The sequence below is a fragment of the Chlorocebus sabaeus genome, chromosome 26 (genome assembly GCF_047675955.1).
Source record: "Chlorocebus sabaeus isolate Y175 chromosome 26, mChlSab1.0.hap1, whole genome shotgun sequence".
In the NCBI taxonomy this organism is placed as follows: Eukaryota; Metazoa; Chordata; class Mammalia; order Primates; family Cercopithecidae; genus Chlorocebus; species Chlorocebus sabaeus.
The window spans coordinates 54,610,592-54,625,884 of record NC_132929.1 but is presented as its reverse complement, the minus strand read 5'-3'; the positions used below and the strand labels follow the sequence as shown (position 1 = coordinate 54,625,884).

The window sequence follows — 15,293 nt, the reverse complement described above, 5'->3', positions numbered from 1 at the left end:
TACCCAACACTGCAGAATACACTTTCTTTTAAAGCACACATGAACCATTCATAAACATTTACCAAATACTACATGATAAAGTGTATTTGAAATGACTGAAATAATACAGAGCTTCATCTGTCTACTATGGTAGCCACTAGACACATGTGGTTATTTAAATTCATTAAGATTCAAACTGGAGGGCTGGATGTGGTGATTCACGCCTGTAATCTCAGCAGTTTGGGAGGCTGAGGTGGGCGGATCACTTGAGGCCAGGAGTTCAAGACCAACCTGGCCAACATGGCAAAACTCCGTCTCTACTAAAAATACAAAAATTACCCGGGCATGGTGGTGCATAATTCCAGCTACTAGAGAGGATGAGGCATAAGAATCACTTGAACCCAGGAGGCAGAGGTTGCAGTGAGCTGAGATCATGCTACTGAACTCCAGCCTGGGCAACAGAGTGAAACTGTCTTTAAAAAAAAAGAGGGCCGGGCGCGGTGTCTCAAGCCTGTAATCCCAGCACTTTGGGAGGCCGAGACGGGAGGATCACGAGGTCAGGAAATCGAGACCATCCTGGCTAACACAGTGAAACCCCATCTCTACTAAAAAATACAAAAAGCTAGCCGGGCGAGTTGGCGGGTGCTTGTAGTCCCAGCTACTCAGGAGGCTGAGGCAGGAGAATGGCGTAAACCCGGGAGGCGGAGCTTGCAGTGAGCTGAGATCCGGCCACTGCACTCCAGCCCGGGCGACAGAGCGAGACTCCGTCTCAAAAAAACAAAAAGAAAAAAACAAAAAACAAAAAAACAGGATTCAAGCTGGGTACATTGGCTTATACCTGTAATCCCAGCACTTTCAGAGGCTGATGTGGGAGGATCGCTTGCAGCCAGTAGTTCGAGACCAGCCTGGGCAACATAGTGAGACTCCATCTCTATAAAAAAAATAAAAAATCTGCTAGGCATGGTGATGCATGCCTGTAGTCCCAGCTATAAAAAAATTTTTTTTAGCTCAGTAAGATTAAAATAAAATTGAAATTCCTATTCCTTAGCAGCACTAGCCACATTTCAAATGCCCATAGCCACATAGGAGCTATTGTATTGAACAACACAGATATAGAACATTTCCTTCATTGAAGAAAATCCTACCGGACAGCACTAATATAAAGTATGTTCTCTGATCACAATGTAATTACCGTAGAAATCAACAATAAAATATAACCAAAAAAAGTTCATCATATTTTGGGGAACAGGATTTATACTTCTAAATATCCATGAGTAATAATACAAAAAAAGTAGCCAGGCATGGTGGCACACACCTGTGGTCACAGCTATTTGGGTTACTGCAGCAGGAGGATCTCTTGAACCCAGGAGGTGGAGGTTGCAGTGAGCCGAGATCGCACCACTGCACTCCAGCCTGGGTGACAGAGCAAGACTCCAGGTCAAATAAATAAATAAATAAATAAATAAATAAATAAATGGTGAATTTCATGGTTTGTGAATTACAACTCAATAAAGCTGTAAAAAATAACAGGGTCCTGGTGCGGTTGCTCATGTAATCTTAGTGCTTTGGGAAGCCAATGTGGGAGGATCGCTTGAGCCCAGGAGTTTGAGACCAGTCTGAACAACATAGAGAAACCCTGTCTCTACAAAAATAAAAATATTCACCAGGCATGATGGTGGATAGCTTAGTCCCAGCTACTTGGGAGTCTGAGGTGGGAGGATCGCTTGCGCCCAGGAGGTCGAAGCTGCAGTGAGCTGTGATTGCGCCACTGCACTCCAGCCTAGGTGACACAGCAAGACTGCCTCAAAAAAAAAAATTTAGAATTACACATCCAAACATACCATACCATGAAAACACTTGCCAGAGAATGGGACAAAATATATGTAACACATATAACTAGCAAAGGACTCACATCCAGAATATATTTAGCATTTCTACAAATCAATAAGAAAAAAAAAATTCAATAGAAAAAAGGCCAAAGACTTGATTTGGCACTTCTCAAGAATATATTTCAAATGGTCAATAAATAGGGAGATGGATTTTAAAACCATGATGTAATGATAAAGTATTATGTACAAATCAGATTGAGAAAATTTTAAAAGTCTGACCACACCAAGGGTATAGAACAATGAAAACTTTCACACTCTGCTAGCTGTAGTATAAATTCATAGAACCACTTTTGAAAACATTAGTATTATCCAGTGAAGCTGAATATAGACATTAGACATGTCCTATGACCTAGCAATCCTACCCCAAAGTATACACTCAAAGACTAATGAACATGTATACTGAGACTCAAGCATGTTCACGGCACCACTGTTCTTAGTAGCCCCAAATAAGAAACAACCCAAGTATCTTTTAAGAGTAGAATAATGTGTGGTATATTAGTGAATACAATATTTTAGTCATAAAAGTTAGCCAACTCTAGCACATGCAATGACACGAAGAATCTTATAAAAGTAGTATTGAGAAAAGAAAGGGAAGACAAGTGAATATATACGGTACAGAGGCAGAGCAGGAGCAGGGAGACCAGTTATAAGGCCACTGCAATCATCCAGATCATAGGCTCTCCTTTGAAGAAAGAATGGATAGAATTTGATTGGATTTGTGATATGAGAGAAAGAACAAAGTGAAGCCTGATGACTCCTAACTTTTTGTCCAGATTAACTAGGTGAATGGTGGATACCACTTTAATGAGATGAAGAAGACTGGGGGAAAAACAGGTTTAAAGGGAAAAAAATCAACTCTGTTTTTATGCTACACCTTACATTGTGTTTACACAAAGTAAGTAAACACCAAGAGACACATACTGCCTATCTTAGGCCTTGATAGAAATGCCCTTCAGTTACTTGCCTTTTTTTTTTTTTCTGAGATGGATTTCACTCTGTTGCCCAGGCTGGAGTGCACTGGCACGATCTAGGCCCACTGCAACCTCCACCTCTAGGGTTCAAGCGATTCTCTTGCCTCAGCCTCCTGAGTAGCTGAGATTACAGGCACATGTCACCATGCCCAGATAGTTTTCCCATTTTTATTAGAGACTGGGTTTCACCATGTTGGCCAGGCTAGTCTCAAACTCCTGACCTCAAGTGATCCACCCACCTCAGCCTCCCAAAGTGCTGGGATTACAGGTGTGAGCCACTGTGCCCAGCCAGTTCCTTGCCTTTGACCAGTACTTAATGCTGGATGAAAAAGCTGGTTATATCTAGATATATACCCTAGAGAAACACTTGTCTGTGTACACAGGGAGATATATACTACAGCAGCGGTTCCCAACCTTTTTGGCATCAGGGACTGGTTTCATGGAAGACCATTTTTCCATGGACAGGAGACTAGGGGAGGGATGGTTTTGGGATAAAACTGTTCCACCTCAGATCATCAGGCATTAGATTCTCACTTAGATCCCTCGCATGCGCAGTTCACAGTAGGGTTTGCGCTCCTACGAGAATCGAATGCTACTGCTGATCTGAGAGGAGGCAGAGCTCAGGCGGTAATGCTTGCTTTCCCTCTGCTCACCTCCTGCTGTGTAGCCCAGTTCCTGGGGTCTGGGGACCCCTCTACTAGAGGGTTCATTGAAGCATCATTTATGTAGCAAAGAAATGGAAGCAACCTAAAATTCCATTAACAAGAGAATGGACCAAAAAATTATAGTAATAGTACATGCAAATAAGTTACGGTATATTCATACTATGGAATACTATTTAGCAGTTAAAACTAATAAACTGAACTAAAACTACAAATATTCATATGACTCAATCTGCAAAACATGTTGAATAGAAAAGGCAGGTTGCAGAATAATAATACACAGTGTGATACTATTGATATAAAGTTTGAAAAACACAAACCCTACTATAAATAATTTATAAATCATACATATGTAATGTGCAAATTTAATGGGAAGAAGAGAGGTAGACTCATGTAAAGTTTAGAGGAGGCTTCAAATGTAGCAATTTTGAGGAAAGTAAAAATATTATTATTTAAAAAGCAATAGAAGCAAATATGGCAAAATTTTAAGATTTGATAAAGCTAAATTGTACCTCCATACTTTTTTGATGATATGAAATTTGACAGTTTAAATATCAAGAAAAATACTTAATTGGGAGAATACTCACATTCTCGAAAATGACTTAACTTGGTCATTACTTCCTCCTTGAATAGATGAATGACATGCTCGACAATCTCTCGGTTTCGATTCTGGCCCAGGACATACAGGTATTTCTCCAGAAGAGGAACATTTTTCAGATTCCAGATGAAGTTCTTCCGATGAAGACTACTTAACTTTGGGTGATGGAATTTCTAAATCAATCAAAAGCGAGATATTCTTAGTCTCTTGAGAGAGCAACCACTGTTGAGAGGTGGGAGGTGCTGCACATTTTTTTTTTTTTTTTTGAGACGGAGGAGTCTTATACTCTGCCACCCAGGCTGGAGTGCAGTGACATCTCGACTCACTGCAACCTCTACCTCCTGGGTTCAAGTGATTCTTCTGCCTCAGCCTCCCGAGTACCTGGGATCACAGGCATGTACCACCACGCCTGGTTAAATTTTTTTTTTTTTTTTTGTATTTTTAGTAGAGATGGGGTTTCACCATGTTGGCCAGGCTGGTCTCAAACTCCTGACTTCAGGTGATCCACCTGCCTGTGCCTCCCAAAGTGCTGAGATTACAGGTAGGAGCCACCTCGCCTGGCCGGTGCTACATATTTTTAATCAAGCAGACCTTGTGAGAACTCACTCACTATCATAAGAGATCTGCTGCTTCAGAAGACTACCTGCCCTAGACTGGCCAGGGAGTCTCTGAGGGAGACAGGTGGCATTCTCTCATGGTCATTGACTTGCCCCATTTACTTTAACTCACAAAATAGTAAGCCCTTCATATCTGTGCAGGATCTCTCAGTTTGGGGAGCACATTCCCAGCTCACTTGATCCTCATAATTATGTAAAGATAGGCATTATTGCCCACAGCTTACAAAAGAAATTGGAGGCAGCTCTAAAGAACTCTGTTCTCACCCATGCCCCTTGTAACCTCTTTGACTTCATCTTCTACTGGCTTTGCTCACCTACTCCAACCACCCTGGCCTCCCTGCTGTTCAAGGAACATGCTAGGCATGTTCCCACCTCACAGCCTTTTGCTTTTGCTGTTTCCCTTTTTGGGGATGCCCTTCACCAGATGGTTAGTGCCGTCATTTCTACCAGGTCTTTACTCAAAAAACACCTTCTCTGTGAGAATGTCCTGACCACTCCATCTAGAATTTCAACCCTCTCCCTGATATTTTGTACCCGTCATCTCTGCTTATTTTTTCTCCTTACCACTTATTGCTAACATTTGTCATGGTTCACTTACTTATTTTACTGTCTACTCTCACTAGAATATAAGCTCCATGAGGGGTAGGGCTGTTTTTTGTCTGTTTCGTTCACTCCTGTATCTCCACACCTAGAACAGTGCCTGGCACATTGAAGGCACTGCTTGAGCAATACTTGCTGAATTAAAGGATGTTCTTAGAATAAAAAAATTCTGGAATTGGAAGGGCCTTTAGACTTTGACCACTGTATCTAAAGATGTAAATAATTTTCACTATCGCTGCACGAATGGGAAAACTGGGGTTCACAGAGGGATAACAACTTGTAATTATAAGGCTGAGGGAGGACCTGGATCTTGTGACCCACAGTTCAGACCTCTTTCACAGAGTGAGTGCTGGAAGATGCCTTGATGGTCATCCAGTGAAGTTTATTTCAAACCTTTTTGCACGACTTGCAGTAAGAAATATATTTTACATCATAACCCCAGTATACAGGCACACACATATAAAGAAAAAAGTCTCAGTAAACAATACGCAGACCATTATATGTGACATATTCTGGTGTTTTTAAAAATTATATTCTGGCCGGGCATGGTGGCTCATGTCTGTAATCCCAGCACTTTGGGAGGCCGAGGTGGGTGGATCATTTGAGGTCAGGAGTTCGAGATCAGCCTGGCCAACATGGTGAAACCCCATCTCTACTAAAAATACACAAAATTAGCCAGGCATGGTGGTAGGTGCCTGTAGTCCCAACTACTTGGGAGGCTGAGGCAGGAGAATAGCTTGAACCTGGGAGGTGGAGGTTGCAGTGAGCCAAGATTGTGACACTGCACTCCAGCCTGGGTGACAGAGTGAGACTCTGTCCCAAAAAAAAAAAAAAATATATATATATATATAAAATAAAATTTAAAAAATATATTTCTTTTAAAAGTTCCTCTAGGCCGGGCATAGTGGCTCATGCCTGTAATCCCAACACTTTGGGAGGCCGAGGCGGGCAGATCACAAGGTCAGGAGATCGAGACCATCCTGGCTAACACGGTGAAACCCCATCTCTACTAAAAAATACAAACAATTAGCTGGGCATGGTGGTGGGTGCCTGTAGTCCCAGCTACTTGGGAAGCTGAGGCAGGAGAATGGCATGAATCTGGGAGGCGGAGCTTGCAGTGAGCCGAGATCATGCCACTGCACCCCAGCCTTGGTGACCAAGCGAGACTCCATCTCAAAAAATAAATAAATAAATAAAAATTAAAAAAAAAAAAAAGTTTCTCTGAATGGATTTCAATACTCACTATTGTGACCAGGAGTTTGAGAACCTTCCCCTGATGATTCTCTTATCAGTAGCATTTTCTTGCTAAATAGTCATGTAGCGGCCGGGCGCGGTGGCTCAAGCCTGTAATCCCAGCACTTTGGGAGGCCGAGACGGGCGGATCACGAGGTCAGGAGATCGAGACCATCCTGGCTAACCCGGTGAAACCCCGTCTCTACTAAAAATACAAAAAAAAAAAACTAGCCGGGCGAGGTGGCGGGCGCCTGTAGTCCCAGCTACTTGGGAGGCTGAGGCAGGAGAATGGCGTAAACCCGGGAGGCGGAGCTTGCAGTGAGCTGAGATCCGGCCACTGCAGTCCAGCCCGGGCTACAGAGCAAGACTCCGTCTCAAAAAAAAAAAAAAAAAAAAAAAAAAAAAATAGTCATGTAGCCTGTTTGAATACTTCTTGATATGGTTTGGATCTGTGTCCCCAACAAATCTCATGTCAAACTGTAATCTCCAGTATCGGAGGTGGGACCTGGTGGGAGGTGATTGGATCATAGGGGTGGTTTCTTATGAATGGTTTAGTACTATCCTTTGGTGCTGTTCTTGTGATAGTGAGAGTTCTCATGATATCTGTTTTATTGTTGCTGTTGTTGTTTGTTTGTTTTTGAGACAGTCTCTCTCTGTTGCCCAGGCTGGAGTGCAGTGGCGCAATCTTGGCTCACTGCAATCTCTGCCTCCCAGGTTCAAGCAATACTCCTGCCTCAGCCTCCTCAGTAGCTGGGATTACAGGCACCCACCACCATGCACAGCTAATTTTTGTGTTTTTAATAGAGACAGGGTTTTACCATGTTGGCCAGGCTGATCTCGAACTCCTGACCTCAAGAAGGCTGCAGAAATTTGCATACGTAAAAAGGAGCCAAGCAATAATAGCCAAGACAATGGGGAAAAGTTCTTGAAGTCATTTCAGAGACTTGTAGCAGTCCTTACCATCACAGGCCTGGAGGGCTAGGAGGACAGGATAGTTCTGTGGGTCAGGCCCAGGGTCCTGCTGCCCTACACAGCCTTAGGATATTGCTCCCCACATCCCAGTTGTGCCAGCTCAAGCCATGGATCAAAGGGGTATGGTACAGGTACAGCTTAGATCACTGCTTCAGAAAGTGCAAGCTAGAAGCCTTGGTGGCTTCCAAGTGGTATTAAGCATGTGGGTGCACAGAGTGTAAAAAGTTGAGGCTTGGGAACCTCTGCCTGGATTTCAGAGGATGTATGGAAAAGCCTGGATGTTCAGGCAGAAACCTGCTGCAGGGGGGCCGGGTGCGGTGGCTCAAGCCTGTAATCCCAGCACTTTGGGAGGCCGAGACGGGCGGATCACGAGGTCAGGAGATCGAGACCATCCTGGCTAACAAGGTGAAACCCCGTCTCTACTTAAAAATACAAAAAAAACAAGCCGGGCGAGGTGGCGCGCGCCTGTAGTCCCAGCTACTTGGGAGGCTGAGGCAGGAGAATGGCCTGAACCCGGGAGGCAGAGCTTGCAGTGAGCTGAGATCCGGCCACTGCACTCTAGCCTGGGCGAAAGAGCAAGACTGTATCTCAAAAAAAAAAAAAAAAAAAAAAGAAACCTGCTGCAGGGGTGGAGCCCTCATGGAGAACCTCTACTAGGGCAGTGTGGAGGAGAAATGTGGGCTTGGAGCCCCCACACAGAGTCCCCACTGGGGCACTGCCCAGTGAAGCTGTGAGAAGAGGGCCACCATCCTCTAGACCCCAGAATGGTAGATCCACTAGTAGTTTGCACCCTGCCCCTGGAAAAGCCACAGGCACTCAACACCAGCCCTTGAGAGCAGCCACAGGGGTGGGGCTTCCCCAGGCCTTGGGAGCCCACCCCTTGCATCAGTGTGCCTTGGATGTGGGACATGGAGTCAAAGGAGATTATTTTGGAGCTTTAAGATTTAATGACTGCCCTGCTGGGTTTTGGACTTGCATGAGGCCTGTAGTCCCTTCCTTTTGGATGATTTCTCCCTTTTGGAATAGGAGTGTTTACCCAATGCCTATACTCCCATTGTATCTTAGAAGTAAACACCTTGTTTTTAATGTTATAGGCTCATAGGCAGAAGGGTACTTGCCTTGTCTTAGGTGAGACTTTGGACTGTGGACTTTTGAGTTAATGCTGGAATGAGTTAAAATTTGGGGGAACTGTTGAGAAAGGATGATTGAATTTTGCATTGCGAGAAGGACATGACATTTGGGAGGCCAGGGCAGAATGACATGGATTGGCTCTGTGTCCTCACCAAATCTCATGCCAAACTGTAATCCCCAATATTGGAAGTGGGGCCTGGTAGGAGGTGATTGGATCATGGCAGTGGTTTCTCATGAATGGTTTAGCACCATCCTCTTAAGGCTGCTCTCATGACAGTGAGTGCATTCTCATGAAATCTGTTGTTTAAAGGTATGCAGCACCCCCGCCTTGCTCTCTCTTGCTCCTGCCCCTGCCATTTAAGACACCTGATCCCACTTTGCCTTCTGCCATGATTAGAAGCTTCCTGAGGACTCCTCAGAAGCAGAAGCCACTATGCTTCCTGTATAGCCTGAAGAAGCATGAGCCAATTAAACCTATTTTCTTTATAGATTACCCAGTCTCATGTATTTCTTTATTACAATTCAAGAATGGACTAACACATTTCCCATGGTATGTACTTTTTACCCTTATTGAGATGGCTTTGTGTTCTTCCCTTTGTGCAGTTAAAATCTGCCTCTGCCTCTCTAATAGTATCCATGCCACTGGTTCCAACTATGACCTCTGAGACCATCTGGAACAGGATTAGTCCTCCAGGTTTTTGAGGATGGCACTCCTGCTCTCTCTCTTCTTTCTTTTTTTTTTTAATCTGAGACAGAGTCTCACTCTGTTGCCCAGGCTGGAGTCCAGTTGTACAATCTCAGCTCACCGCAACCTTTGCCACCAAGGTTCAACTGATTCTCATGCCTCAGCCTTCCAAGTAGCTGAAATTACAAGCATGTGTCACCATGCCCAGTTAATTTTTTAGTATTTTTAGTAGAGACAGGGTTTTATCATGTTGGCCAGGCTGGTCTCGAACTCCTGGGCTCAAGTGATTCACCCACCTTGGCCTCCCAAAGTGCTGAGATTACAGGTGTGAGCCACCCCACCTGGCTTTGGAGCTTCTCTTCTTTTTTTTTTTTTTTTTTTGAGACGGAGTCTCACTCTATCACCCAGGCTGGAGAGCAATGGCATGATCTCAGTTCACTGCAACCTCCATCTCCCAGGCTCAAACAATTCTCCTGCCTCAGCCTCCACAATAGCTGGGATTACAGGCAACTAACTTAAAAAATTTTTTTTCAGTAGAGATGGGGTTTCACCATGTTGGCCAGGCTGGTCTCGAACCAGAGTCTTCTCTTTTGTACATTTAACATCCTGTGTGTTAAATGCCAATTGTGATCACAAAGACATTGCATAGTAAGCACTGAAAAAACACTGTTAGGAGCTGTTACTTTTGGAGACTGGGATTATGGAGGAATGGAGATGATGGTGGAGAGAAAAAAGTTTTCATTTTATACCTTTCAGTACTGTTTGAAATTTTATACTGTGCATATTTATTATTTTTAAAGAAAGTAAAATAGCTGGGCATCATGGCTGATGTCTATAATCCTAACTAGTTGGGAGGCTGCAGTGAGACGATCACTTGAGCTCAGGAGTTCAAGACTACCCTGGGCAACACAGTGAGATCTCATCTGAAGAAGAAGAAAGAAGAAAGAAGAGGAAGAGGAGGAGGAGGAGGAGAAGAAGAAGGAGGAGAAGGAGAGGAGGAAGAGGAGGAAGAGTAAAAAGAGAAAGAGGAAGAGGAAGAAGAGGAGGAAGAGGAAGAGGAGGAGGAAGAGGAAGAGGAGGAGGAGGAAGGAAGAGGAAGGAAGAGGAAAAGAGAAGAAGAAGAAAAGTGAAATAAAATATTCTAGTTGGGTTTCCAGTGGAGCGACAGTCTACTCAGGGAAGGCTCTGAGTCAGCTTCTGAAATGATGGCACGATTATCGCACACAGCCGTGGAACTTCTCTAGTATGGGGTACTGGGAAGAATCCTGGGGTTGAGTCAGACAGATCTAGGTTTCAACTGGTTCTACCACTTAATATCCCAGATATTAGTTTCCTTAGATAGCAGAATCAAGCTATCAATGACCAGCTTTACAATCAATTGTGGATTCACTAAGACATGAAATGAAAACTTCATACATATAGGTGCTCAATACATGTTTGTTAAAATCAGTGTTGTCCTTGATCTGCCTGATTTCTCTGGCTTTTCTATCCATTTGGTTCCTTGCTACACCAACCTGAATTCTTGACAATTTAATCAGCACTCTTTATTAGCCTGTCTTAGCCTGCCTCTTGTTATTAGGCTGGTGCAAAAGTAACTGCAGTGTTGCAATCAAAAGTAATGGCAAAACCACAATTACTTTTGCACCAATCGAATAACTCCCTCATTCTCTACCTCACACCTCAGCTCCCATTTCCCATGCATATTGTATTCTCTAGTACAAAGTTTTACCACAGTCATACTCATAAGCCTGTCCTATATTTTCTTCTTTCTTATAGTTAATGAAATCTCCTGAGATTGACTTCCAGCCCATCTGTGGACCAAATGGCAACCAAATTCCAGTACTATTTGGTCCCTTCACTTGTTAACTCCTCAGTTCTGGCCCCTACAATCCCCAGAACTCCTACCTTCTTTGGATCCCACAGGCCTACCTGACCAACTGCGGGAAGCTTCAATGGCCCAACCATGTCCCCAGCAGAGCAGCCACCAGCCTCGGCCATGCCTATATGACTAAAATACCACACTTATATATATTATCTTTCATAGACTCTACAGTTTTCATACTTACAGAAAAACTAAGAACTTAGCTCCTGCAAAGGCATGGGGTAAGCCTGGGTGAGGGGATGAGCAACAGGAATAATGCATGATAAAAATTCATGTAATGCCAAATGAAGAAGGCTTGGTTCCCTCTAGAGCTCCGTTGTCCTCTGTAAGACAACTTAAAGTAAGTTGAACAGCAGAGCAGTAGGTGGCTAAATGCACAGCAGAACTGACTCACTGTCAGCAATGATGTGGTGCTATTTCCCTCTAAAACCGTATTACTTTTTCAGAATATAGCAGGAAAAGTTGAAAGTTCAGTGGCCATAGGCATATGAATGAAGCCCACAGATAGGGCAGAAGGAAAGGTTACTGGTAAAGGAAAGCTATTATGTAGCAGACAGTCATTTAAACAGCTCAATAGTAGGTTTAAGTCTGAGGAAGGTAGACAGACTTTACTGAGCACTACAATCAGTTCAAAGGTTTTTGTTTTGGGTTTTTTTGTTTGTTTGTTTGTTTTGAGACGTTGTCTCACTCTTTCACCCAGGCTGGTGTGCAGTGGTGTGATCTCGCCTCACTGCAACCCCCACCTCCTGGGTTCAAGTGATTCTCTTTACCTTAGCCTCCCAAGTAGCTGGGACTACAGGTACCTGCCACCACGCCCGGATAATTTTTGTATTTTTAGTAGAGATGGGGTTTCATTATGTTGGCCAGGCTGGTCTGAAACTCCTGACCGCAACTGATCCACCCACCTTGGCCTCCCAAAGTGCTGGGATTATAGGCATGAGCCACTGCACCCGGCCCAGTTCAAAGGTTTTCTAAATAAAATTAATATGTGAAGAAAATTTCCTAAAAATAAATTAATTAGAACGGGCTATTTAAATCCAAATTATATTATTATGAACAAATGAACAGTTTAACGAAAGTCCACAAATGAATTTGCTCAAACTTAATTGAAAACTATTTCAAGTGAAATGTTTAATATGTTTACCACCCAAACCCTTGTAGAAGCTCAATAAATATGTGTTGAATAGATGAATAGAGTGCAATATAAAATGGTGATTATTGTAAGTACAGAAAAAGGTCTGTGGGTTTATAAACATATGCTAAGCACCAAGTATGCCCCTGGGGCTGTGGAATAGTATGGCACATGGAATAAGTGGTTCAGAGAATGTCATCTCTGGATGGTGGAATTACCAGTAACTTAATTTTTCTTTGTATTTTTATCTAGTTTCCTTTAAATAATGGATCACACAAGGATTTTTAATCAGAAAAAAAGGTTACAATATTTCTATTTGATGATCTAAGGATAAATGAATACTACTTACACTGCAGGGGCTTCAGTTTTTTTTTTTTAAGACAGAGTCTCGCTCTGTCTTGCCCAGGCTAGAGTGCAGTGGTGTGATCTCGGCTCAATGCAGCCTCTGCCTCCTGGGTTCAAGTGATTCTCCTGTCTCAGCCTCCTGAGTAGCTGGGATTACAGGCACCCACCACCACACCCGGCTAATTTTTATATTTTTAGTAGATGGGGTTTCACCATGTTGGCCAGCTGGTCTCAAACTCCTGACCTCAGGTGATCCACTCGCCTTCGCCTCCCAAAGTACTGGGATTACAGGCGTAAGCTACTGCGCCCGGCCTAGTCTTGAGTTTTTGGCCAAGAGGGGGTTTACCCTCCTGCCAGAAAAATCAAAAACAGTGGACAAAATACATTAAACACTGGTTTTTCAAGTTATTAGACATTAGGTAATGAAAAACAGTGATCCCTGAGAGAATGAAAACAAATAAGGGTCCCAGGTGTGGTGGCTCACGCCTATAATCTCAGCACTTTTGGAAGCCGAGGCAGGTGGATCATTTGAGGTCAGGAGTTCAAGACCAGCCTGGCCAACACAGTGAAACCCTGTCTCTACTAACAATACCAAAAAATTAGCTGGGCAGTGGTGGCAGCTACTCAGGAGGCTGAGGCAGGAGAATCCCTTGGGCCAGGGAGGCGGAGGCTGCGGTGAGCTGAGATCATGCCACTGCACTCTAGTCTGGGTGACAGAGTGAGACCCTGTCTCAAAAATAAAATAAAATAAAATAAAACACACAAGGGTAGTTTGCCCCAGCTCACTGCCCTGACAGAGGATGCGGTGCAGAGAGGGAAGACCCAGATGGAGCCCAGAGGACTCTCTGAGTTGAGGAGGTAGAGCTGAGAGTCCGGGAAGACCAAGGTAGTTTGAGTTTGCAGGACAGATGACCAGGAATGGGAGAGCTGCAGAGAGAGAGCACTCCAGGGATCTGCATTATGTTCGCCTTGAGAATTTAGCAGATTGGTGGATGACCCATGTGTAAATGTGAGGAAACTACTCAAAACTGGGGAAAGAGCTACCTGAAGGGATTAGAGGAAAGAGTACCTGGCACGCACAGGGCCAGGAAGAGTGCCTGTTCCTACCGTCCACACTGGAAAACCTCACAGTTCACAGGACACTGAAGGATTCTGATTAGTAAATTGATCCTTGGTCCCATCTATCAAGTAGTAAAAGCATGACCCAAAAGGATCAAACTGCTTCCAAGTAATTTCACTACATCCACTCAAGGAATCCCAGTGGAAGGTAACCATAAGAAACTCAAGAAAAACTATACAAAGTCACACCTTAATCAAACTGCTCAAAACTGGAGATAAAGAGAATTTTTTTTTTTTTTTTTTTAAGATGGAGTCTTGCTCTGTCACCCAGATTGGAGTACAGTGGTACAATCTTGGCTCACTGCAACCTCCACCTCCTGGGTTCAAGTAATTCTCCTGCCTCAGTCTGCAAAGCACCTGGGATTATAGGCATGCACCACCATGCCCAGCTAATTTTTGTATTTTTAGTAGAGACGGGGTTTTGCCATGTGGGCCAGGCTGGTCTTGAACTTCTGACCTCAAGTGATCTGCCTGCCTCAGCCTCCCAAAGTGCTGGGATTACAGGTGTGAGCTACCCCGCCGGGCCTCAAGAGAAAGTCTTAAAAGCAGCCACATACCTACAAGAGACACATTACATTAAGAGGAACAATCTGATGGCAGATTTCCTGTGAGAAATAATGCAAGCAATGGGCCGGGAGGCAGAGGTCACAGCACTGCACTCCAGCCTGGATGACAGACAGAAACTCTGTCTCAAAAAAGAAAAGAAAAGAAAAGAAAAAATGCAAGCAAGAAGTGGAGCAATGTCTTTCTTTCTTTCTTTTTTCTTTTTTCTTTTTTTTTCTGAGACAAGGTCTTGCTCTGTCACCCAGGCTGAAGTGCAGTGGTGTGATAACGACTCACTGCAGCCTCAACCTCTTGGACTCAGGTGATCCTCCCACCTCAGCCTCCCAAGTAGCTGGGACTACAAGCATGCACCACCACGCCAGGATAATTTTTTGTATTTTTAGTAGAGACAAGGTTTCACCATGTTGCCTAGGCTGCTCCCAAACTCCTAGCCTCAAGTGATCCTCCTGCTTTGGCCTCCCAAAGTGAAGGGATTACAGGCATGAGTCACCACACCTGGCCGAAACCTCTTTTCTGTATAAACTACCCAGTCTCAGGTATTTCTTTATAGCACCACAAGAATGGCCTAATACTAAGACCAACCCCCTGGCGAGGCGTGGGGTAGCTCATGCCTGTCGTCCCAGCACTTTGGGAGGCAGAGGCGGGAAGATTGCTTGAGCTCAGGAGTTTGAGACCAGTCTGGACAACATGGCTAAACCCCATCTCTACAAAAAATACAAAAATAAATTAGATGGGTGTGGTGGCACACTCCTGTAGTCCCAGCTACCTGGGAGGCTGAGATGGGAGGACTGCTTGAGCCTGGGAAGTTGAGGCTGCATTAAGCTGTGACTGTACCATTGCACTCCAGCCTGGGAGACAGAGTGAGACCCTGTCTCAAAAAAAAAAAAAGACCAACCCCATCTCTTCCTCCTTCT

General features: G+C 44.1%; 1 protein-coding gene across 4 annotated transcripts in view; it reads right to left on the bottom strand.

Annotated features, from left to right (window-relative positions):
* HYKK (hydroxylysine kinase) overlaps positions 1-15,293 on the bottom strand; it is a 32,805-nt gene that overhangs the window by 8,512 nt on the left and 9,000 nt on the right. For 3 of the 4 annotated variants that reach the window (XM_073012366.1, XM_008015708.3, XM_008015710.3), the window contains exon 4: positions 4,089-4,272. In XM_073012366.1, coding sequence (XP_072868467.1) covers positions 4,089-4,272 — 184 coding nt within the window. Of the gene's footprint in view, positions 1-1,586; positions 1,778-4,088; positions 4,273-15,293 lie in introns of those variants that run through there. The other variant, XM_073012365.1, reaches the window with a different exon arrangement.